The following is a 25,682-nucleotide window of genomic DNA, read 5'->3' as shown; positions in this document are numbered from 1 at the left end:
TCTTGCCTTCAATTGTTTTGTCATACTCAAGCACCAAAGTCCCAATTCTGATCAAATCTAAGTCACCACCTACTCAAGGTCTGCACCCATCAGAGCACCTATGGCTTGAGAAAAAAACACACAACTATGTTGTTTGGCCTCTACTGAACTCCATGATCACTAACCTGAAGTGAATCCTATCATACTCCATTCTCCTAACCCTTTCCCTCTTTCACTCTCCCAAACTACTGTTTTTGATGTCTTCTTGTGTCTCTTTAAGCCTCCAAAGCCTCCTCCCTCATTCTTTCCCTCAGGGGATAATCTTCCTGTTTTGCTAAGAAAATAGAAACAATTAGAAAAGAGTATCCCAAACTTCCCAGTACCATACCTGCCCACCTACCTGGATCTATGCCCCTCTATTCTGCTTTCTTTCCTGTTATCACAAATGATTCCTCCATTCTCATAGGAAATGCCGATCCTTAATTCTTCCATTTGTACACTAGATCCATTTGCTGTGCACTTACTCAATGATATTATTCTAGCAATTTTTCCCTGTTTTGCATCACATATTTTTTGCTTCCCTATTAAATCATTCTCAACAGCATATGAACATACTATAGTGTGTCCCATCTTTTTTAAAAAAAAAAAAAAAAAACAGGCCCAGGCATGGTAGCTCACGCCTATAATCCTAGCACTTTGGGAGGCCGAGGCAGGTGGATCACTTGAGGTCAGGAGTTCGAGACCAGCCTAGCCAACATGGTGAAACCCGTCTGTACTAAAAATACAAAAATTAGCCAGGTATGGTGGCAGGCACCTGTAATCTCAGCTACTCGAGAGGCTGAGGCAGAAGAATCGCATGAAGCCAGGAGGCAGAAGTTGCAGTGAGCCGAGATTGCACAACCACACTCCAGCCTGGGCAACAGAGCAAGACTCTGTCTTGGAAAAAAAAACAAAACTATTTTTACCCCTCCTTCCTCCAGTTACTGACCCATTTCTCTCATCCTTTAAACAAAATTCCTTAAAAGAGTGTACCCATCTTCATTGTCTCCAATCTTCTCATTCTTTCTGAAACATATTCCAATACGGCTTTTTCCATTACTAACTGCAACTGCTCTATCAAAGTCACCAACGATTTCTACATTGCTAAATCCAATGATCAATTCCTAGTCCTTATCTACTTTCATTGTTCATCATACTTTCTTCCTTTGACATGCTATCTTCTTTTGGTTTTTAAAATATAATGTTTGTCTGGTTTTCTTCTTATTTCCCTAGCAGCTTCTTCTCAGTGTCCGTTGGTTCTTCCTCTTCATCTCTCCAGTTTCTTAATGTTGAAGTGCCCTAGGGTTCAGTCTTGGATTGCTGCTCTCTTTTGTTTATTCTTACTCTCTTGGTGATATCATTCATTCTTATAGCTTTAAATATCACCTGCACTCTGATAATTCCTCAAATTTTTTTCTGTATGCCTGACCCCTGGAGCTCCAGGCTTATATTTCCAAATGCCTTCTCAAACTTATAAGTTCAATGTCTGGTATCTCATATTTAACACATCTAAAACTGAAGGCCTCATAGTCTCATCTTAATATGTTCTTTTCACAGTATCCTCTGTCTCAAATGATAGTCATTTCATCCTTCTAGTTGCTCAAGCCAAAATATTCAGAAGGATCATTGACCCCTCACTTTCTGTTACACCTTTATTACAATCTGTCAGCAAATCCTGTTGTTTCTACTGCAAAACATATGCAGAATACAACCACTTCTCACCACCTTACCACTACATCCTTAGCCCAACCTATCCTTTTCTCTCTGGATTACTGCAATCATTTGTACCTGCTCCAACCATTGCCCTCTATAGTCTACTTTCAGCACAGAAACTACAGTAATCCCATTAAAAAACGAGTCAGAATATTTCTGTTCCAAAGCATCCAGAAGTAAGTTAGTTCTCAGGAAAAGCTGAAATCCTATAGAGTGTAGTAGCTTACAAAGCCCCATCCTAACTGGTTTCCTCTTAGTTCTCTGACATCATCTTCACCAACTCTCCCCTCAATCACTCTGCTCCAGGTAAAGTGGCCTCTCACTGATCCTCAAAATCATCAGACATGCTCTCTACCCAGGATCTTCACCTAGAAAGCTTTCCCCGCAGATATACCTGAGAAGAATGTAAACACCATGAGGGCAGGGATTTCTCTCTGTTTTTTTTTCGTCTGCTATGTCCTCATCATATATAGAACAGTGGTACTTACTAAGCACCCAATAATTACTTCTTAATGAATGCCTCTTATTCACGTGGCCTCCTCAAGCTAAAATATCTTTCAGTAACTAAAATATTACCTCATCTGTAAACCATGTCTTTTATCTCAAATTACACTCCTTACTCTGAATCATGGCAGGCATTAAACTATACTTCTCTTATAGAAAAATAAAGAAATTAGTGATTGAGAATATGAATATCATTTAAAGAAACAATGTTGAAATTATTACTTATTCAAATGAGGTAAAATAAGAGGCTTCCAGTTAAGATAGTGTTATGAGTTCACAATTTAACTCATCCCCCTCCAAACACACAGCATAGTGATGATATTTTTTTAAGGATTTAAAAATTCTTTAATTGTTAAATACTTGCTATGATTTTTTAAAAATCTAGGACAGCCTGTAATAGGCTAGTTAATTAAAGCCATAAAATTTTAACGTATAGTTGTCTCTGGGGTCCTTAATCAAGAACATGATCCTCAATCTAAAATTCTACATTCAACTAAATTATGATGCAAGAGTACGAAGAAAACAGACATTTCCAAACATAAGAGATGTTTGGTGCCATAATTAAGGTGATGTTATAACCAACACCAAAGAGAAGTTGTGAAAATCAATAACTTCAAAAATAAAATGTGCTTTTAAATTTTTTAATATTTGTTAAACTTACTTTCTTCATACTGCTATCGGACCAACCCTCCATCCACAACACCTGGCATTTCTTATGCAAAGCTGGATGACTCTCACAGTTTATCATGAAGTTTGAATTTGCAGAATCCATTATCAAGACAATATGCAAGTTTTGCTGAATTCCTAAGAAATATATAAGAATAATAACAGAATCAGGCAATCTATACGTGGTCTGGGTTAAAGAGATCAAAATTTTCTCAAATGAAATAGTAGGAGTTGTTTCTTAAAATGAGCACAATATAAAACAATATTATGTTATGATTTTTATTTTAGTTAAAAGAACACTTATAAATTTGTGTATGTGCATGTTAAGAAAAAAGACTCAGACAAATGTCCATGAAAAATGTAAGTGTCATAATGTCTGGGTGGTGTGATTATTGCCTCATTTTTTACTTATTTCAATTTTGGATTTCTACGGTGCATATAAAACTGTTTCTATATGAATAAAAGGCTAGTTTTTTAAAACTATGAAGTCTGGCACAATCTAAATGGTTCAATAGTTCTTTAAGACAGGAGGTACTAAAGCAGCACTAATTTCACCACATGAAACAAAGGAGGCAAGGTAAATATTCCAAAGAACATTACCATACTTTCATCATTCCTGTTTGCTAAAATTTTGCTAAGGTATTGATATGGTTTGGCTCTGTGTCCCTACCCAAATCTCATTTTGTAGCTCCCATAATCCCCACGTGTTGCGGGAGGAACCTGGTAGGACATGATTGAATCATGGAGCGGGGCAGGTATTTCCCATGCTATTCTCATGATAGTGAATGGCTCTCATGAGATCTCATGGTTTTAAAAACAGGAGTTTTTCTGCACAAGCCCTCTCTTTGCTTGCTGCCATCCATGTAAAATATGACTTGCTCCTCCTTGCCTTCCACCATGATTGTGAGTCCTCCCCAGCCATGTGGAACTGTGAGTCCAATAAACCTCTTTCTTTTGTAAATTGCTCAGTGTCAGGTAAGTCTTTATCAGTAGTGGAAAAACAGACTAATACAGGTGTTTTTATTATAGGCTAGCCTATCCACTAGTTATGTGTTACTTTCTAAAAGCTCCAGAAAAAAGATTTAAGATACCTTTGCAATCTAATGAGAAAATAAGGCAAATTAAATGATACATATTTCATACAAACCAGTTTGATTTGATTAATGAATTCTATGTTACTTACTATATGTGAAGTAATTGAAGACTGGTCCAAAAAAACCATCTTGTGAAGCTTGATCTTTAAGTGGTAACAGCAAGGGCTCTAATTCTTCAAGAGTATAGAGTCCAGGAACTTCACCTACAGAAAAATATTAGACTAATTGAAAACATTTTAATAAATAATGCTTTTTCAATTTTTGTATTTAAAAATACGCTCTTATTCAATCTTTATTTCCAAAAATATACAAACTTTATTACCTCTACGTGACTCACAAATCTTTATCTATAGCCCTCATTTGATAAAATTCAAACACCTAAGCAAACCACTCAAAATAGTCATACACTAGCCATCTGTCTACCTTTACAGGTTCTTTTTCCATCTTCCTCCATAAGACCTTGTACTCTAGCCTCAATAAACTTGTGTTCCACAAACACAACAAAATATTCTCTCTTCTTGGAATGTATACTTACAGTCATCCTCTGCCCCTTCTCTTGATACCCAATAAATTCTTATCCTTCAAGGTGCTACTTCCCTAACTGCTATGCCCATAAGCCTTTCTTGACTGCCCATATGCTAATTAAACACTCTTTCTCTTTCACATACTATTCAAATATATCACTTTTTAGCACTTATCACATCATTTAATAATGAATTACTTCCTTCTTATCTCCAATTAGACTTTAAAGTTCTGAGGACAAATATTTGACAATGTTCAACATTTAACCCTAGAATATTCTTACCTAAGTATCTAGAACAAAAATATGTTTTACATAAATGAATGAATGAAAAGATGAACTTGTACTAGAAATCAGAAGAACTGGTCCATGGCCTGCTACTATGCAGGCCAAATCATGATGATGAATAGAATGATGAAAGGCAAATCAAAGTTGATTAAGACTACGATTTTAGTCTTAAAGACAGACTTAAAGATAGAGGGCCTGGAGCACATCTTGTTCACTTCTACAAATTATAACAGTATTTAAAACTTGGTCCTGCATATAAGAGGCATTTAATAAATATATGTTAAGCCAATATGTTTACAATTCACAAGAAACTATAACATTAAGTGAAAAGTCCTTTGCTACATATCCAAAATAATGCATTCATATAAGGCCCATCACACTCTGATCCCTACTTTTCTTTAGGTTCAACTAAGAGGCACCAGACCACCCCCACCCCACAAGCTTGTACATACTTGAACACATGCACACATAAATCTGCATATGTTTTTCTTTAAATTTTAGACATACCAAGATATTTTTGGTTCCTTAAATTTAGCAAAAAATGTCAGCTCTATCTATATATTATACACATTAGGGAATAAGAATTTGAAAAAGAAAAAAGAAACCAAGCCTACTGAATACTTCCTCTGAAAATAAAATGCCAAGATTTGACTTGTCATTTTTACAATTATATCTTGATAATAAAGACCAATTTGTCTTAAAATAATGATTATTAGGTTAGTGCTTATCTGAATGTTTGCTTTCCAAAAAAAAAAAAAAATCATCTGTGTTTCTGGTCTCATCAGCCAAAATGAACAATGTCTCCATCTAGTGACAACTGAAACAATATGCAGGAATGTATTCCTTAAATATCAAAAGATACAATGCTCTAAGTCCACTCAAGTACTACCACTTTCACTAAGCCATTATCCCTCAACTCTTTAACAGAAATGGATCTACCACTTGTCTAATTAGAGCATCCTGGTCTGTATTTCTCATCTGGGCACTAATGTTTAAATATTACATATTATTTAACCAAAGCTGTTAAATTCTGAAGAAAATTTCTCCTCAGAGCACTAGCATGATACAAAGCAAGTATTTATTAAAAACTGAGTTGAAAATGAGTTCATATAACTTTGTCCTTTGATCCCCACAGTGATACCGCCCATACAATTGAAACTAGTTTTTAAGGTTTATTTTGTACTTAAATAACAAAACATTCTTGATCCAAGTTTAAAACTAAGCTACTTCCTCCCAATCACTAACAGTGATTACTCATAGAAATATTCTAACAAACTTCATAAATTCTTCAAAAAAAAGGAAGAAATATAGGAATTCGCAAGTATCCTCCCCAGGAAGACACCAAAAAGGTCAGGTAACACCACAGACAGCAGGAGAGTACCACAATTTGCCGGGGACAGAGCCACAGGAGAAGAGTAGCAACAGTTCTTAGTTCAGGTTGCAGAGACTCAATTAGGGAGTCACAATAGCCAAATGATACTCCCACCATACCCCAGGATTTTAATTCAATGGATTTAGGGTAGTAGCAAATAATTCGTTTTTAGTTGTTGTTGTTGTTGTTTTTAATTATCCTAGTGATTCTAACGTGCAATTAGGGGTGAGAAATGCTGAGGAATATAAATGGACAGTGCTTCATGTTATATCTCAGAGGAAAAACAAGACTCGAACTTATCTCAGAGGCAAAATGCAAGTAATGATTTTCAAACCATAGAAATCTTGAAAACATAAAACAATAAATATCTCTACAATCCATAGAATTCCAGATACATAGAGAGCCCACTTAGCCATAAATTTCTAGTGAGTATTTGTATTAAGATAGTCCTCTTTCAAGTGGTATTTTTCTATTATACAGATGCATACTTAAAGTACATATAAGTTCCTTTTTTCCTTAAAAATAATTTTAATTTCTTCTTTTAAAAAACAAGATTACTGGCGAGACGCGGTGGCTCACATCTGTAATCCCAGCACTTTGGGAGGCCAAGGCGGGAGGATCACCTGAAGTCGGGAGTTTGAGACCATCCTGGCCAACATGGTGAAACTGTGTTTCTACTAAAATTACAAAAATTAGCCAGGCATGGTGGCGCATGCCTGTAATCCCAGCTACTCAGGAGCCTGAGGCAGGAGAATCGCTTGAACCTGGGAGGGGGAGGTTGCAGTGAGCCGAGATCATGTCACTGCACTCCAGCCTGGTGACAGAGCAAGACTCTGTCTCAAAATAAATAAATAAACAAACAAGCAAACAAACAAGATTACTTATTACTTGATTTGTAATATCCAACTGAAGAAGGAGAATGTGCACTTTTCCAGGTTAATGAATGCAACTATATTCCAGACACATGAAATGTGGGCACTCATGTGCAGCATTATGTGGAATTTCATATATCTGGAGTATATGTATATTCATATATCCATACTAAGGCCATACTATTATATAGTTATACAACCATGCCACTACTGATAGGAAGGTTCTATCAAATGTTTGTGATTATAAATTATACTACCTATTTTCTTACATACTACTTTTATTTCTGTGGGTTAAATTCCTACAGATAATAGAATGGTACATCAAAGAGTATGGCACAGCTTTTAATAAGTCCTAGATGATAATTTTCTCAAAGGTTATAACAGATAATAACCCAGCAAAAGTATATGTAAAAGTCAATTTTTCTGAATATTCACCAATACTCAATATTAACAATTTTTATATGTCTTAAATTATTGGTTTTATAAAAATGGAGTCTCTCAATTCTCCTGCCATGAGCATGTTTAACACCATGTCTCCTAAGTAAGAACTATGCCAAAAGTTCTCCAAAACAAATAAATTTTGCACAAGATAATTTTACTTGGATAATTTTTATGTCATTATTTTTATTTTCTTTGAAAAGAAACTGTTCACTTGCCTGAAGACAAAAGGCTATTGATCATCTCCAAAAATGTAGGATGTACAAACTGGTAATCCTCAAGAAGTAAAACTACCTGTTGTGCTTCAATTCCTGCAAGTTGCAGCACCTGCAAAATCAGAAAATATTTTTTAGTGCCCTTTAAGTATTTTTGGTACAGTTAAAAATTAACATTTTGTATTTGTATGTAAAGTATGCCAGTATGATGTGTTTATTTATTCATTTATTTCCATTTTAATAATTAAAAATCAAACTTTAGCCACATAATTTGGAAAGTAAATCCAACCCCTAAGTAAATACTAATTATTTTACAGCTAGGCCATTAAAATTAAAACAAGCAGATCATTTTTATCTCTACCCATATATTCCCTATGTAAATTCCATCCTTCTGTTTACCATTCATGTCTGTCTAACATCCCATGACCTGGAGTATCTGCTTCCTAGAAATTCTAATAGTATTCTCTTTCCTGTCTATAGATAAAAATGTAATTTTCTAATAATCATGGAAAAAAAATCTAAATTAAAATAAAGACTACATTGTATAACAGAGAACTAAAGGTCTTTAAAGATGTTTAGAGTAATAACCAATGTAATTTAAAACCAAATAAAGCAAAAGAGAGTGGGCAACTCACATGTTTGAGATCATGTTTGAACTGCTTCAGTTCATATCCTCTGGAAATCTTTGGAGAAAACAGGACCGCTCCATGCATGTGACTGACTAAAGAAGTGATGGTCCGACGACCTACACCACTGCGTCCTGCTAATAGAAGTGAACCTCCAGGGAAACTCAGCACTCTATCTATCCTAGACATATACTCCAAGACTTCGTGGAAAAGTAAAATGTCTAAATTCTGGTTATCTCGTCCATAATGAATAAGACCCTTTTAAAAAAATCAGAATATTTTATAGTCAATATAAGCCCTAATTACATAATAAAAATGTCACTTACCTAGGTTAAAATATTATAACTTTGATACATTCAAGAAAAAAAGTAAAGTGACTACATATCATCTCACACTCAATATTTTATATGTCTGGTAATCCTGGATAAATAAATTGGCACTCTCTAAGGAAAAACTCATGTCAAACGAGTTCAAGGGTCTGTGAAAATCAGTTACTTTTGGTCACTGCTACACTAGTAAAAAGCAGCATGAGATAGCAGGTTAATTATAAAACTTTAAAATTGCTCAAATTTTATTAGTTGTTATGAATCAGTGTGCATAGACCATGAAAAAAATCCCCAAACTCTAGAAACCTAGTGCCTAAAAAATCTTTTGTGAATGTTTCTTCTTTCGCATTGCTTGGGAATGAATCAAAAGCTAACACAGGTACCATGCTCTGCCAGGGACTACCTGATAGAGTGCAGGAAGGGAGAAAGGAAAATTACACTTTAAATATTTAACAACTTTCAACGCTTCAAAACTTTGCAACATCCATTCCAGGCGAATCAGTTTACCAGACCATGAAAAAATGTTTCCTGATATAAAATCCACACTAACATTCAATATAAATATTAACTTTTAAAGCAATCATTTGCAATACTGTTTCTTCTTCTTGATTATAACTAAACTTTAAAAGAGAAAGAAACTCTCTAGGATAGCACTACTCAAAGTTTCAGTGGACCAGCAGCATCAACATCATCTGGGAGCCTCTTAGACATCTGGACTACCTGGGTCACCTAATGAATCTGACACAAGAGGATGAGACCCAGGAATCTGCATATTTTCTAATCTCTACATGACTCTAATGCTCTCTAAAGTTTGACATCCACTGCTCCAGAGTAATTTCCTGATTAATATTAAACCTCATTAATATTTCCAACATACCTTTGCCCAAAATGTATCTTAGCAATTTTACACATGTCTATGTAAGTACAGGCACATCTCGTTACATCTGCCACAATGGACTAAATTCCAAAAGATAAGAACCAGCTTTGCCTATTCTACAATCTATCATATTCATGCCCTCTAAATCTTTACAATAAATATTTTTAAAAGACTATAATGACCAAATCCCAGTTCCAATTAATGATTCATATTATACCTTTTTAATAACATCCTTGAGATCAGTAGAGTTTAGTTTTCCAAGTGGTTTTCCATGTGGAGGTAATGGTTGTCCTGGGGCTGCCCTTGCTCCTGAATTATGCCGAGCTCCCCATGTAACGTAGAAACTATCTGTGGAAATAAATGATATTTTTGTTTTATATGCATTACTCGTAATGAGAGTTCAACAAATACATTGCCTACTAAAAAATTTTTAAGTTAATAATCCAAATAAGGTCATCTCCAGAAGGGCAAAGGCAAAATACTTTAAAGTGTACATTGTAAGGTCAATAAAATCAGGTGAAATACAATGACTGAGCCAGGCAAGGTGGCCCACGCCTATAATACCCGCACTTTTGGAGGCCAAGGCAGGAGGATTACTTCAGCTCAGGAGGTCAAGGCCAGCTTAGGCAACATAGCAAGACTCCATCTCTATAAAAAATTTAAAAATGAGCCAGGTGTGGTGGCACGCACCTGTGGTCCTAGCTACTTGGGAAGCTAAGGCAAGAGGATCACTTGAGCCCAGGAGTTTAAGGCTGCCGTGAGCCATGATTGCACCACCGCACTCCAGCCTGGGCAAGAGAGTGAGATCTATCTCAAAAAAATAAATAAATAGAAAAGAAATACAAAGACCTTCAATTGCAATATCAAACTCTACCTGAAAAGTGACTGATGGCACCACTAGTCTATATGCTGCCCCCTCTCTTCTTTCTCCTGAAATGAACTGGATTCCTTCTACCTTTCTCCCACTACTCCCCACTGTCTATTCTCAGTTTGTCCCATTTTCCTTCTTCTATTTCAGAATCTACATAAAATTTGTAAGTTAAAAATAGTTCACATAAAATTAGCAAATAAAACAATCTCAAAACTCTCCTTGAGAAAGGACATGGATGTATTAATACCAAAAAGAGCCCTAATGTTTAAAAAAAAAAACTGACCAAATTTTAATTAGAAAACAAAAATCCCCCAAACTTCCCTTAAATCTACCTATAGCAATGTTCCTGTTACCATACAAGGAAAGTCTATTCATCATTCTATTGAACTTTTTCCTTCCCAACTCTTCTGGGAGACTGTTCCACCAAGCATCCTTGTCACATGCTCAGTTCCAAACTCCCCTAAAAAAACAACCTTACCTTCCCTAGACCCAAGCTATGTCATGTTCTCCCTACTTTCACCATCACATTTTTTACATTATTTTCTATCTGTACAGGCTACTATACTAAAACTTATTTGGGAACAATAATACAGTCATAATCTCCAAATCTAAATCTTCTTTGCAATCATTATCCCAACATGACCTTTGTGCGTCTCTTCTTTTGCGCTTGCATCTATATAACCCTACTTATCACGCCACAACTACCAGTCCTTTTCAGTTTTCTGCTTTATCCCTTATATACTGATACTCCCTGGGGTCCAATTTCAGCCTTCTAGTCTTTTAATTCCAAAATTCTCCCCGAATCATTTAATCTTTTTTTGTCAGTTAAATTATCAATAATTTATATACCAAAAACTCACCTACTACTTATCTTTAGGCAAAACTCCTATGTTCTGGGCTAGTCCTGTACTTCCTTGCTTAACAGACATATAATTCATGCATTCATTGGCTCAATACTTACCTATTGAGCACCTGTGTTTAAACAAGGTACTTTCTGCCTGAGATAAGTATTGAGTAAGACAAACATGATTCCTACCCTCATAAATGATCAACTCCATGTAGATTTCCAAAAGACATGAAGAAAGATTGCAAACATTCAAAGCACATGTACAAAACTGAACTATTATCCTCACATCTCATCATTTCTCACTTGGACTATTGCAGTAGGCTCTTACCTTGTATCCCTGCTATAAGTTTCTGCCTCCTCAAGTACATCCTTACTACCACTAGCATAACACATATAAAAACAAAACCTGATTGTGCCACACCACTGCAATATCCCATATAGCTTTCCACTTCCTAAAACAAAACAAAACACCAAACTCCTAGTGATGGCCCTCCACAATCTGGCTTCACTGATTGTTTGAATCTTTATCTCTCTCTGCACTATATACTCTAGTTTTCTCAAGCCTCTGTTTCTTTGCACATTGTTTTTCCCTTGTCTGGAATATCCTTCGCTTACTATATTCATCCTTCAAAACACAGTTTGAGCACTTACAATTGTTTTAACAAATTTAAAGCTTAGGTATAAGTTAGGTATAAATCTAACATAACATGTATAATACTTGAATGCTGAAAACTACACAACACTAATGAAAGAAAGCAAAGATCTAAATAAATAGAGGGATTAGATAAATGGAGAAAATGGGAAGACTCAACAGAGAAAAGATGTCAATTCTCCCCAAATCAATATACTGATTTAAGCAATTCCTATCAGAATCTCAGCAACATTGTTTATGGATTCAGAAACGATTATTCTAAAATCTATATGAAAAGACAAAGAAACAGAAATAGCTAAAACAATTTTGAGAAAGAAGTCTAAAGTAGGAAGAATCAGTCTAAACCAATTTCACAACTTATATAGTAGCTAATCAAGACAGTGTGGTACTGGCAGAAGGACAGATACATACATCAATGGAGAACCCAGAAATAGACCCATGTTACCAATTTTTGACAAAGCTGCAAAAGCAATTCAGGCAGAAAGATAGCCTTTTCAACAAACGATGCTGGAGTAAACAAACATCCATAGGCAGAAAAATAAACCTTCACCTAAGTCTCATTCACTATACAGAAATTGACTCACAATGGACCACTGACTCAAATGTAAAACATAAAACTATAAACTTTTAAGGAAAACATAGGAGAAAATCTTCAGGATCTACAACTAGACAGACTCCTTAAACTTGACATCAACAGATCCTTACGATGAAAAATGATAGGTTAGGCTTCACAAAATTATATAAAAACTTTTTACCTGTGAAAGACCCTGCTAAGGGGATGAAGAGACAAGCCTACTGAGAGGGAGAATATATTTGCAAACCATATATCCAACAAAGGATTGGTATCTCTAATATACACATATTCTCAAAACTCAACAGTAACAAACCAATTGCTGGCTGCAGTGGCTCACGCCTGTAATCCCAGCACTTTGGGAGGCTGAGGTAGGTGGATCATTTCAGGTCAGGAGTTCAAAACCAGCCTACACAACATGATGAAACCGTGTCTCTACTAAAAATACAAGAATTAGCTGTGCGAGGTGGTGCACGCCTGTAATCCCAGCTACTTGGGAGGCTGAGGCAGAAGAATCACTTGAGCCCAGGAGGTAGAGGTTGCAGTGAGCAGAGATTGCACCACTGCACTCCAGCCTGGGAAACAGAGTGAGACTCCGTCTCAAATAAAAAAAAAAAAAACTGATTAGAAAATGGATAAAAGAAATGAAGACATTCCACCAAAGAGGATATACGGACAGCAAATATTACACAAAAAGATGTTCAAGTTCACTAGCCCTTAGCAAAATGCAAATTAAAGCCACAATGACAATCTATATACACTTACATGAATGGCTAAAATACAAAATAGTAACAACACCAAATGCTGACAATGATGAGGAACAATACCGCTATAAAAAACAGCCTGTTAGTTGCTTAAAAAAGTAAGCATGCAAGCACCACACAACCCTGCAACTGCATTCCTGAGCATTTACTACAGAAAACAAAAATGTATGTTCACACAAAAACCTGTACAAGAGTATTCATAGCAGCTTCATTCCTAACAGCCAAAAACTGAAAACAACCCAGATGTCTTTCAGTAGATAAAGGGTTAAAAAAAGAGTGGTATATTCATATGATGGAATAAAAAGCAATAAAAAGAAACGAGCTATCGAAACAAAACAATCGGCATGTATCTCCAGAGAAACAGGTTGAGTCAAGATAACTTTCCTGAAATGACAAAATTAAAGAAACAACAGATTAGTAGTTTCCAGGAGATGGGAGAGAAGTGAGTATGGCTACAAAAGGGTAACATTATACATCCTGTGGTGCTATAACTGCTATAACATTTGTGGCATCTAACCACACTAGCAATAGTTATCATTGTAAGCAAAGATTTTTATATCTGTTTCTGTCATTAGATTACAATCTTCTTAAGGACAAGAATGTATCTAGTTTATTTTTATGTCTCCAAGATTAAATTTTTCTTAATAAGCTTATCTTTCAATATGTGAAAATCCTATATGCCTAGATCTAACATATGTCAAAACTGTATTTTTAAAAAAGAAAACCTGGCTGGGTGTGGTGGCTTACAGCTAATCCCAGCACCTTGGGAGGCCAAGGCGGGCAGATCACCTGAGTTCAGGAGTTTGAGACCAGCCTGACCAACATGGAGAAGCCCCGTCTCTACTAAAAAAAAAATACAAAATTAGTCGGGCGTGGTGGCACATGCCTGTAATACCAGCTACTCGGGAGGCTGAGGCAGGAAAATCAGTTAAACCCGGGAGGCGGAGGTTGCGGTGGGTCGAGATTGCACCTTTGCACTCCAGCCTGGGCAACAAGAATGAAACCTGTCTCAAAATAAAAAAAAAAAAAAAGAAAAAGAAAAAAGAAAAAGAAAACCTTTCACTGAAGAGAAAAATAACAAAAAAAGACATATTTTATTTATTGAGTCTTAGACAGGAGACTGTGAAAGATACCAAACTCTTCAGAGGATTCAGACACCCAATTAGGTGCCAATACTGTCTTATGCCCAAAGGATATGCCACTCTTTGCAAAAAGAGACACTACTGACTCAATTTTCAGACTGAGAAAGATAGCACCATTTAAGAACCTAAGCTTCTCCACACTAAGCCGTGCAAGCTACAGGTCATAATGACATAAACCCTCACTCCAAGTCAAGCAAACTCTGAACTATTAATATGATCAGGCTTCTCTCAGCATTTCATCCTTCTTGAAGTTTCTCTTGAATCCATTTCCTGATTCAAAAACTCAGAAGCACCTAGAAAATTCTTTCTGTCAATCCAAACATCTTTCCCACCCTCGAAGTTCCCTTTAGGATAGGTACTCATGGATCTCAGACCAATATCAAATCTAGAAATGTACAATATACTAAATGTATATGTTGGTGCAGAAGTAATTGTGGTTTTGCCATTAAAAGTAATTGTATAAAATGTATTTATTATATAAAATATTTTTGAAGCCTAGCTTTATCCTCTGAAAAAATAAGCACCTTTTGTGGCCTGACAGCAGTTTTATTAGGAAATATTTCCATATTGCAATCTTCTTTTAATGAAAGGCCCTCTCACAAGGATGACTTTCATATTACATACATTACTCCCACGATAGTTTTCAAAATGCAAATTGGTTATTAACCAGTAATAGTTGCAAATGCAACACAGCAGCTTTGACTGGTGTTATGCTTTCTTTACAATAACAATAGATGAAGATGGTAACAAGCATATGTAAGTTCTATGCTAATGACATTATAGGTAGTGACAGGAATAAGAATAGCCATTGCTCTTAGGCAAAAGGTCATGACAATCAAATATGAATTTTCCCAATGATCTTCATGTTTTATATACATGTAACTGTTTTTCAAAAAAAAACTTTTATTAAAATAATCTTGCATTGCCAATGTAAAACAGTATGGCCTGAACTATTTTCTAAGAAAAAAATAATTGCCATTATATTTTGTTTGAAACATGATTACTGAAATCCAGCAAAAAAGACTGAGCTGTACCTTAAGGAAAAATAATATTAAAATTATTCAAAGTTTTTATTTGTTTAGACCTATAAAATCATGCTCTGGGTAAGAAAAATATTTCTGAAATCCTTGTAATAGTTATGTATTTGCATAAGCTCTATTACATTACCTGACATATTGTCTAATATGTCTGAGCCCCAATCTCCTTGAAACACTGATGTTAAAATGATGTCAAATAAATGAAGTTCCTTTGCACCAACAATTTTGTCACGAAATAAGCGCCGTGCTTCATATGCTACAATTTCTAACACATAATCTAGTGGATGGTTTGAGGATCCTAGAAAAGGCAAAATTTTATTTAATTGTAATATAATGATTTTTAAATAATATGTTTAACATAAAATTAGAAAGAAATAGCAGGTGTCTACATACCATAATTTTGGCATCAGATAAATGGAAGAAAGGAAAAAAAGTTAAAATTCATTTTGTTAATAAGTTGGTACACGTTTGTGATTACTTAAAGATGACATTAAATACTATCATCTCTAGTTGTTCAACAAAAATAATTCCAGAAAGTATACTAAATACGCTTTGCCTCAAATATAATGATTTCATTTTTCCCAAAAGGAAGTTTTAATAGTGACAATCATACACAGTTTGGAAGAAGAAATATAATAATTTTAATAAAAATATTTCTATTTAATAATATAATTTGTGATATAATACTCATTTAACTTATCTATTACAAATACAATCTAGAGAATAAATGTGCACACACACACACACACACACACACACACAAGATACACACTAGCAAAACTCACCTCCTTCTAAATCATATCTAAATAAGCCAAGAACCCATTGGGTAAGAATGCAAGGAGTAAAGAAATAGTGACTATAATCATCAACTGTAAATTTGGCTCGCACCTGAAAAAGAAAATACAGTAAACAATCTTTCTACTGCCTTAAATAATAATCATGTTATAAATTTTTCAGTCTCCTTAGACTCAGAGGAATACCAATTTCTACCTGTAGATGGAACTGGATTTCAATATAATTGACTTCGTTATCTTTATACTATATTTTATGCACTTAAAAACATTATTCTGGTCAGGTGCAGTTGCTCATGCCTATAATCCCAGCACTTTCAGAGGCTGAGTGGGGGCAGATCACGAGGTCAGCAGTTCAAGACCAGCCTGGCCAATATGGCAAAACCCCGTCTCTACAAAAAATATAAAAATTGGCTGGGCATGGTGGCACATGCTTGTAGTCCCAGCTACTCGGGAGGCTAAGGCAGAAGAATCACTTGAACCAAGGAGGCAGAGGTTGCAGTGAGCTGAGATCGTGCCACTGCACTACAACCTGGGCGACAAAGCGAGACTCCACCTCAAAAAAAAAAAAAAAAAGAAAAAAAATATATATATACATATATTCTAAGAAGGGTTCATAGGCTTCAACAGATGGCCAAAAAAAAAAAAAAAAGGCTAAAAAGCCCTGCTGAACACAAGAATTCAATAAAAACAAACCTAACCTTTAAATATGATGGTTGCAATTCCAAGGTACTCACAGGTCTAGGTAAGACCCATTTTTTAATGCTGGGAACCATTAAAACAATTTATGTTCAAGAAGTCACTGAACAAATCAAAGTATCTCTCTTCAATATACAACCAACCGGTAAAATGCCTGTCCCTTCCTCTCTATGGACAGAGCCATTACTCTTATTCTGATCTTGATTACTTAACATCTTTATTTTTTTTAAAAAAGGAATTTCTTGCTTTCAAACTTACCTATCCCCACTTCTACTCCAATATTATAAAAAGCATCTTCCACAAACATGTCTATAACTTGTACACGCTATTCCCTTTATCTAAGAAGACATTCTTTCACCTCCAGCTACTTGGTGAATTTCTATTAATTTTTCAAAACTCAGATCAAACTTTACCTCCTCCTTAACAACTACCATATACAACAAAGTTATTTACTCCTCCTCTGTGCTATCTCCGTAAGTTAGACATACTGTTATCGCTACATTTATTACACTGTATTAATAGTTTATTTATATGACTCAGCCCCTCATTAGACTGCGAACATTCAATGAAAATAAACTAAGTCATCTTTACATCCCTAGGACTACTACTGGCAAGAAAAGGTGCTCAACCAAATATTTTGTGCATCCTCAATGCCTACTTTCAAGTATCTTCCCCATTTTATCTAGGGAGAATACTTTAGACATTTCCTCACAGTCAGGAAGAAAGAAAGAAACATCAAAGACTTCTTGCAGGTTTGAAGCCTGGAAGACAAAAACTGACAGAAGTCAGGAAAAAGATCTGTTTTGGGAAAGAAGATAAACTCAATTCTAAATATGCAAAATTTGAGCTGACAGCAGAATAACCATCTACCACAAATTCATTCATTCAACAAATATCGAGTACCTATTAGAAACTGTGCCATGGATACAACAGTGAATAAGGCACACACAGCACCTATCTTCACAGTTACTCTCTACTAGAAAAGTCTAATAAACAGGAAAGTAAAGCCTGGGTGTCAACACAGAGGTCAGAATTAAAAGTAGACCTTTAGAAATGATACTAATAGACATGAAAGCTACAATTTAGCTGCATACCTACCTGTTCATACACTTGTACCATAGATCCTGCTAAAAGATAAATTTTTGATGAAGAACCCCAGATAGAATGATTCTTCAGATTTTTATGTAGAACTGGTTCCAAATATGCTCCATAAATCGTTTGTAACTGCTCTCTTTCTGGGTAACTAAAAAAAATGGCATATAAGAAGAAAGCTGAAATAAATCAGTATTCCAAATTAATATTTCAGTGTTAAGTTACAGCAGTGGTTTTGAAACTGTGCTGCTCTAAGACCTACATATCTCCAAAGCTTACCCAGGGGGCTAAGACTAGGCTCATCACCCCTATCCATTCTCATTTCAACCAAATTCGATCCCGAAATATCTATTGTCAAATACCAGAAGGCGTTAGAGAACCCCAAGAAATTATGTTAAAACATATCACTGATCTTTAGAAAAGACCAAAAGGAAAATTTTACTTTTGAAAAGCATTTCTGAGATACATTAAGGTCTGTACACAGGGCAGTAATCCACCTCAGAACTATAAAAGTAAAACTAATACAACAAATAAAATCAACCCCTTTCTCCCAAACCAAAATGTATTTCAATACAGTTTAACTGGCAGCAGGAATATTTCTAGAAGAAAAAAAGATTAATTGATGGAGTACAATTAGCACAAAAGTATACAAATAAGGTTTTGTAATATTCAATATTTGTAATGTAATATAATGTATATTAAATATAAACAGAGGAGATATTGCCATAGTCTCTGTAACAATTATGGCCCATGGAGATGATTAGCATTGATGCCACCAGCCATTAAAAGGACCTAATTCTCCCTTGTTCAGATTGAAATTCTCTTTTTGTTATCTTCATAAATTTGATGGTATTTTTGTTTCATGAACTGCATAAAACATTTAAATCTAAAATCCACCATTCAGACTCCTGAGATTGACATTTTGGAACACAGACTACACAAAACAGTTTCGTTTTATTTCCTGTTAAACATATCATAAATAAGATGCTTTGATTAAAGCTTTTATCATCCTAAATTATTGCCTATATTTTGAGAAAGGTAGGAAAAATATCAGAGGTTAAGTTTGACCATTTTTATATTCTAAATTTTAAAGTATTATCATAAATACTTTTAATAAAATTCATTTATATATGATATCTTCCCAAATTAAAAAATCTGAAACACAAAGATACATACTCTATAGAACAAAGACGAACGATGGAAGTAAATCTGGTAGTAAGTTTATGTCTTCCCAGTCTTCCTCCAGCTGACATAGAAGCCACAATTTGAATATTTTCTAGACCAACCCATTCCAAATTTTCATCATAAAATCCTTGATATGTCAATACCTATTTGAAAATAAATATATTTTAAACGTTTTTTATCTCAGATTTCCTAATCATGATAAAGGATATTTTTGCCTAAGTTTCAATTATTTCTAAATACAATCATCATCTATCTAACTCAAGAATTTAAGATTAAAAGGTATCTTAAATTATTATATCATTGAAAAATAATACTGTTCAAATCTCTATGTTCTATGAATGTTAGCTAAATTATCCTACTGTTTAAAATGCTTTTCTCTCTAATAAACACTAAAATGCAATGATATTATAAATTGAGTACAATTAGCCTAGAAAATGAAAGTATCAGGAAAAATATGAGAAAAATATTTTTGTTTTTTTCTGTAAATATTTTATCATATTCTGCAGTTACACAATAAGCCTAAATTTGGACCTATACCATAATAAACTCTAAGAATTTATAGTTTCTAATGTGATGTAAATAACATAAAGAAAAAATATATTCCACACTGATTCAGGATATGTGATCTCAAATCCTTATACAGGCAAAAATGGAGAATAATGGGTTAAAGCAGCCAGAAAAAAAACATGACCAAGTCTAACTGCTGTGAGAAGAATGCATACTTTAAAACATGAAGCAAAAATTTCTCCACCTCCACCACCATGTCCAGCTTTTGTTTTCCTCCTTGTTTTACGAATAAAGGACAAGTAATAGATGTAGAGTGAAGGCTGTTTCTATTCTCCCTGTCATGTATTATCTTGACGTAATACTAACTTCTAAAGAAAGGAAAATCATAGAAGAACTGGAACAAGACTGAAGTGTTTCAGGAGTATAATTTCCATGACAAATGCTAGATAAAACTGGCCCCAAATGAAGAATGAATATTTTCTAAGAAAAGTTAATGAAATTAAATTGTTTCCAATTAGATTAAAACACTTCAAGCGATATGACTTACCTGTTGTAGGAACGCTACCAAAGTACTGGTCCCCCATTTATCAAGTTTGGGTAGGTTGATATCTTTTAAGTACAGAACAAGTCTTTCACAGTCTTTTGGTCTGTATACACGACCAGTATTAGTACTGATTACCATGCAAGTCTGGCTCAGTTTCTGCAGGAGATGTCGAGAAGTGGTTTGTGCACTACAATGAACTGTAGCAATTTGAGTGGACCGGAGTTGTGAAAATGCGTACCTGAGCAGCATCCTACGAAAAATGCATGACATCTGACTTTGATAAAAATGCAATCAACAAAATACATTTTATACTCAATAAGAAATTTCTATCTCATAAATATTTCAGTTTCTAAAATGTATATGATGATAGGGAAAATGGTAAATACAGATATGGCTTCCATAACTATCAAAGTAACTTTCTAACTTTTAGACTAGAAAAACATAAATTCATGTTTTAAGGCATTGTGAGGACTGTTTTCAGCCAAAAAAATCAAAGTTCTCAGAATTAATCTAGTTTGATAAAGTACATGTTAAATATACCAACCCTGTTTCCCCACAGTTGAAGGATTTTAAGATTTTAAGTTCCACGAGTTTAAAAAAATTACTATGATTTTATACAATTTTTAAAATTACTACTCCCCTACTAGAAATATGAAAATAATAAACCATGGTTCCTATATTTCAGGAGACTATGCTCCATATGAACTAAAACTAGGCTGAATTCCACTGAATTAAAAGCTACTTTTAAATAGAGATCTAACTTCAAATTTTAAATTTTATAACTAAAGCAAATGGTGTGTGAGTATATATAAGGCATTCTTTTTTTTGTTTTTTGCTGTATTATATGGATGGATAATTTTTAAGAGTATCTTCTCAGATTGCTGTCTTTCCAGTAGAAATCACACAGCCTGGCAAAGAAAAGGACACACTATTCCCCATAGTTCTTATTTTTATAAGTAATGAAAATAAAATGAATCTTCCATGAAAATGTAAATGCTACTTTAACCAAAAGAAACATAACAAAAGCCATTAAATGAATTAGGGGTGGCAGGAATAAATCCACAACATATACCTTTGCCAATATTTTTCTTACCCTTTGCCACATCCTTCTGGTCCTACCAGAATAAAGGGCTGTTTAGTATCAGAACTTAACCATGGTTTGAAATAATCTAGACCTCGTTGCATGTCAGGAGTCTGAATGACTGGAAGAGTTAAGCCGTTACTGAAATCATCAGCAGTCAAGTTTTCTGGCTTCTTAAGCACATATGTTGCTAATCGACCCCTAGTAGAGTCATAGTAGGTATCCATAGGTTTGTGAAAGTCTGGAGGAGATTCTCGTGCCCAATGAAAAACCTTAAGAGGAAAAAATTGTGATAAGTTTTCACATACTCCAGAGTGTGTGACATTTTAAAATTCTTCCAAGTAAATATCCCAAAAGTAAATCATCTTAGTTCCAAGAAAAGTTTACATAAACTAAATCTATTTTGTCATTAACGTAACATTTTATCTCAAATATTTTTCTCTAAATGATCATTTATGCAAGTAAATTAAAGTATATATAGGAGATAATGACATAGTGGATATTTATTTATACACTAAGGTATAAATATATTCCATTTTAATGGAGTTCTTATTAACATTAAATCACAAAGTACAGAATGCAGAAATCCTAAAGCCCTTCATTTCTACCATATCCTGGTACTGTCCATCACAGTGTCACTACCACTGCTCTCCACCTGTTATTCTTCTTTTTAATACTGAAAACTGTTATCTATGCAGATATAAAGCAGAGTTAGCCCTTAATACTGTTCTTCAATACATTTATTCTGAACTTTGACAAGAGAGTATGTGCTTAAAAGCAGCATATAGTATGTCACTGAGTGGTAACAATGAGAAGCATCTGGCAACAGAGGCAACAGGACAGCCATGGAAAGTGAGACGGAATAGAGAAAGCAGTAAATGACACTATCAAAGAAGCAGCAAAATGAGAAAAAAAGCTGTTAACGTTAGAGCCAACCCAAAGGAATAAATGTCCAATAATTTCAGTAGAGGCCAATAGGAAAAAAAATCACTTATTATTTAGAATTCAGCTTTATAAACAACTTGACTGTAATACAACTTTAACATATATTAAAGAAAATATTTATTAATAATTAATTCATCCTAATATTCCCAATTCCTAAAACTGCTCTAGTTAAAAGGATGATAAAAACTAAACTATTCTAAGATTTTTAAATGAATGAAATAATTATTAATGTAGATAAGTAGGTTCAAAAATGTCTAACCTAAAAAAGGTATGGTCCAAACTTTAACTTATAAAACATTATTTTATAAAATGTTAATAATATTATCAAACATCATAAAATAACTCAAAGGAGAAAATAATATATACACATACATAAATACATTATTTGAATACATAATTTCAAATTTTAAAAGTTCCATATCTTACAGTTACAAATCACTGTATTTTGGCAGTTAAGAGTTAATGAAAAGTTAAAGTTTTGACTAAATATAGGCTATAAATATGCATTACCTCTTTGGTAAATTCCAAACGTGACTTCATATTCAGATTTCCACCAAGTCCCCTTATGAGATTAATAATGAATTCGTCATGATCTCTGCAACCATGTAGATGTGACAAACCATTCATCACAGTCCCAACCAAACTTGTTTCTACCACATAGTCATTCTGTTGATTAAAATCCGTGATACAAACAGACAAAAGGCAAGTATTAACAAGTAAACATAGAACCATACAGACTGATGTTCACATACCTTTTCAAGAACCATTTGTAAATTTTGTAAACTCACTCCTCTATTCAAACTGTAGAAAGTTTGGATTTCATTCCATTTTTATATATACTTTGAAAATAAAAAGTAATCATGAAAGTACAATCATATATTTCTAGCTTTCAGTGCTACAGTCCTCAAATAGATACAGTTTATTTACTTCCTAAACCTGAAGAATATAAAAGAAAAGGTTAAGTTAGGGAGCATTGTTCCAAAAAGAATACATGTTCATTTCCTCTTGCTGATAAAAAGAAAACAAGAGGCAAGAGCTAGATTGATGGCACTAGAAAAGAAACGTTAGAAAAAGCAGGCATAAATGACAAACCACATGGAGCTTTCTCTGAAAGAATTTTTAAATGAAACTTCTGGACTTCAGTGCTGTGTGGATGCTTTGATCTGTAAGCCTCCCTGGGGTCCCTGGTAAGTGCCAGAGAGTTAAAGAAAAAATGGCTCTCAGTCTTTCTATAAATATTTACTGAGAACCAATCATGCATTAGGATCTGTATGTGGTGCCAGGTTTGTTTTTGCTTTGTTTTGTTAAAAGCTGGAATAAACAGGGTCCCCATCTTCATGGAGCTCAAGCATAGCAGAGGAAATGGTTAACAAATTGTGGTAAGAGCTACAGCAGTACAGAATGTTGTGGGAAACAGTAACTCAGATTGAGGGCTCATGGCTTCTTTAAAAAAAAGGTGACATTTAAGCTAAGACGGAAGGATGAGATCTATCTGCTTATGCAGAGAATATAGCACATGCAAAGAAAAACTTAGCACTGTTAAGGAATTAAAAGAAGTTATGCCTAAGTAAGCAAGGAGACAGTGTTTTAAGTCAGAGAAAGAGGCAAGGGCCAGAGTGCAGAATTTATCAGACATGGTAAGGAATACAATCCTTATTTTCCTTGCCTTTAACATGTTTTTTATAATAGAGTAAAATTACCCAGTTTACATTTTAAAAACATCGCTGTGCTTAAAAAAAGTAATATTTTTTGTGAGAAAGAAGAAATAGGAGGAAGAGAAGGAAGAAAGGAGAAGAAAGAAAGGAATCTAGATAGACTCATACTGAGAGTTCCAGATTTTAAAGGTGAGATAAAGGAAACGTACATATTTTCTTCTATGTTTTCTTATTTGCTGAATTCATACAAGAAAGCAAAGATTTATGCCATAGGCTGAGGAAGAGAAAAAAGAAGAAAGCAAAGTTCTAGTTATAAATACAATTTCAGCATTTGTCTAGAGAATTCATTGTGGTATACCTCAGAACCTGTGCATGGTGAACAAAATACAGGATAAAAAGAAAAGAACCCTTAACACATTAAATCAAACAAACAAACAAACAGCGGTGTGACCTCAAAACATAAACCATTTTTTTTCCTAACTGAATCTTTGGTATTCACTCTATTGTTTAACAATCTTATCCTGTCATCATTTCTACAGTGATAAACCCCTATATATACATAAATATATTCCATCTAATATGATACTCCTATTATAACATTCACACATCTATGAGCAGATTACCTCAAAGTATCTGCATTGGAAAGCCTTGTTAGGCTGTGAATGTTTTGTACTAATGAAATAACGTATCTACTGAAAAGGTGTCACAACGTAGGCATCAGGTATATACTTAAGCACAATACTATCATTCATTTGCTATCACTTAATATCATACTTGGTTCTGGGGACACAATGAAGAGTGTGATAAGCTTGGTCCTTGCCTTCAAGGTGCTTATAGTTTAATGTAAACAGACAATTATAACATAGTTGGTAGATGCTGTATGTTGCTACAGAAGCACAAAGGAGGAGACAGCTCAGTCAGACTAGGAGCTAATGGGAGTGTTCCCTTTCCTAGGCCTCCAGGAAAACCTACCTCACTTGCATCGCTATCCTCACAAATCCCTATTCCTCCATTTTTCATTCTTACAAAGTCAAAAAAGAAAAAGTTTGAGAAAACGAAAACAAATCTTCATTTCTCTATAACTTGTTCAATCCTAAAGTACTGACCTCTAAATCAAGTTCAGATTCTCAATCAGATACTTTCAAAAAACTCACTGCTATTTATATCCTCTATTTTGTATATGTTTTCATTTTTCATAAAAGCAATGGCATAAACATGTAGAATATCTGAACACCCTCCACGGTCTTCTTTGCATGATAAACTTTTTTCACATTTCAAATCCAAAATCAAATGTGATCTCCTTTTAAACCTCTTCTAAATGACAGCAATATTCTCTTCATCCTGCTAAATTGCGGTTATCTATTTGCATGTCATTTTTCTCCATTAGATAAACGCTTCTCAAGGAAAGGAATTATCTTGTTAATCTTCACCTCTCAAAGTCTCTCTTGTATTATGCTTCACATATATTAGATATTCAATGATTTTGTTAAATATAAACACGTTTTCATTATTGCAAATAACTCACCATCCCTTTTCTAGTTTAGTGCTAACTTCATATTGTTTTTAACCTTATATATATCATATATATGTGATATATATATATAGGTATTTATTGGTATATATAGGTGTGTATATATAGGTGTATATATAGGTATATAAATACCTATATATTATATATACATATGTCATATATATAGGTATTTACTGGCATATCAGTAAAAAGTGGCAGCAAGATGGTTTTTGCTAGTAAAAATTAGAAAGACATTCTAG

The 25,682-nt window shown here is 34.2% G+C and overlaps 1 protein-coding gene across 2 annotated transcripts in view; it reads right to left on the bottom strand.

Moving 5' to 3' along the window:
* The window catches only part of DYNC2H1 (dynein cytoplasmic 2 heavy chain 1), a 371,095-nt gene that overhangs the window by 272,692 nt on the left and 72,721 nt on the right, over positions 1-25,682 (bottom strand). For both annotated transcript variants that reach the window (XM_031016281.3, XM_031016282.3), the window contains exons 41-52: positions 22,768-22,923; positions 21,325-21,584; positions 20,235-20,481; positions 19,172-19,323; positions 18,002-18,146; positions 16,199-16,301; positions 15,544-15,711; positions 9,747-9,877; positions 8,336-8,584; positions 7,704-7,812; positions 4,085-4,198; positions 2,897-3,039 (exon numbers count right to left, since the gene is read on the bottom strand). In XM_031016281.3, the coding sequence (XP_030872141.3) occupies positions 2,897-3,039; positions 4,085-4,198; positions 7,704-7,812; positions 8,336-8,584; positions 9,747-9,877; positions 15,544-15,711; positions 16,199-16,301; positions 18,002-18,146; positions 19,172-19,323; positions 20,235-20,481; positions 21,325-21,584; positions 22,768-22,923 (1,977 nt within the window). The remainder of the gene's footprint in view (positions 1-2,896; positions 3,040-4,084; positions 4,199-7,703; positions 7,813-8,335; positions 8,585-9,746; positions 9,878-15,543; positions 15,712-16,198; positions 16,302-18,001; positions 18,147-19,171; positions 19,324-20,234; positions 20,482-21,324; positions 21,585-22,767; positions 22,924-25,682) is intronic.

This window comes from Gorilla gorilla, chromosome 9 (genome assembly GCF_029281585.2).
Source record: "Gorilla gorilla gorilla isolate KB3781 chromosome 9, NHGRI_mGorGor1-v2.1_pri, whole genome shotgun sequence".
NCBI classification, from domain to species: domain Eukaryota; kingdom Metazoa; phylum Chordata; class Mammalia; order Primates; family Hominidae; genus Gorilla; species Gorilla gorilla.
The sequence above is the reverse complement of the archived record's forward strand: the minus strand, read 5'-3'. Positions and strand labels throughout refer to the sequence as shown.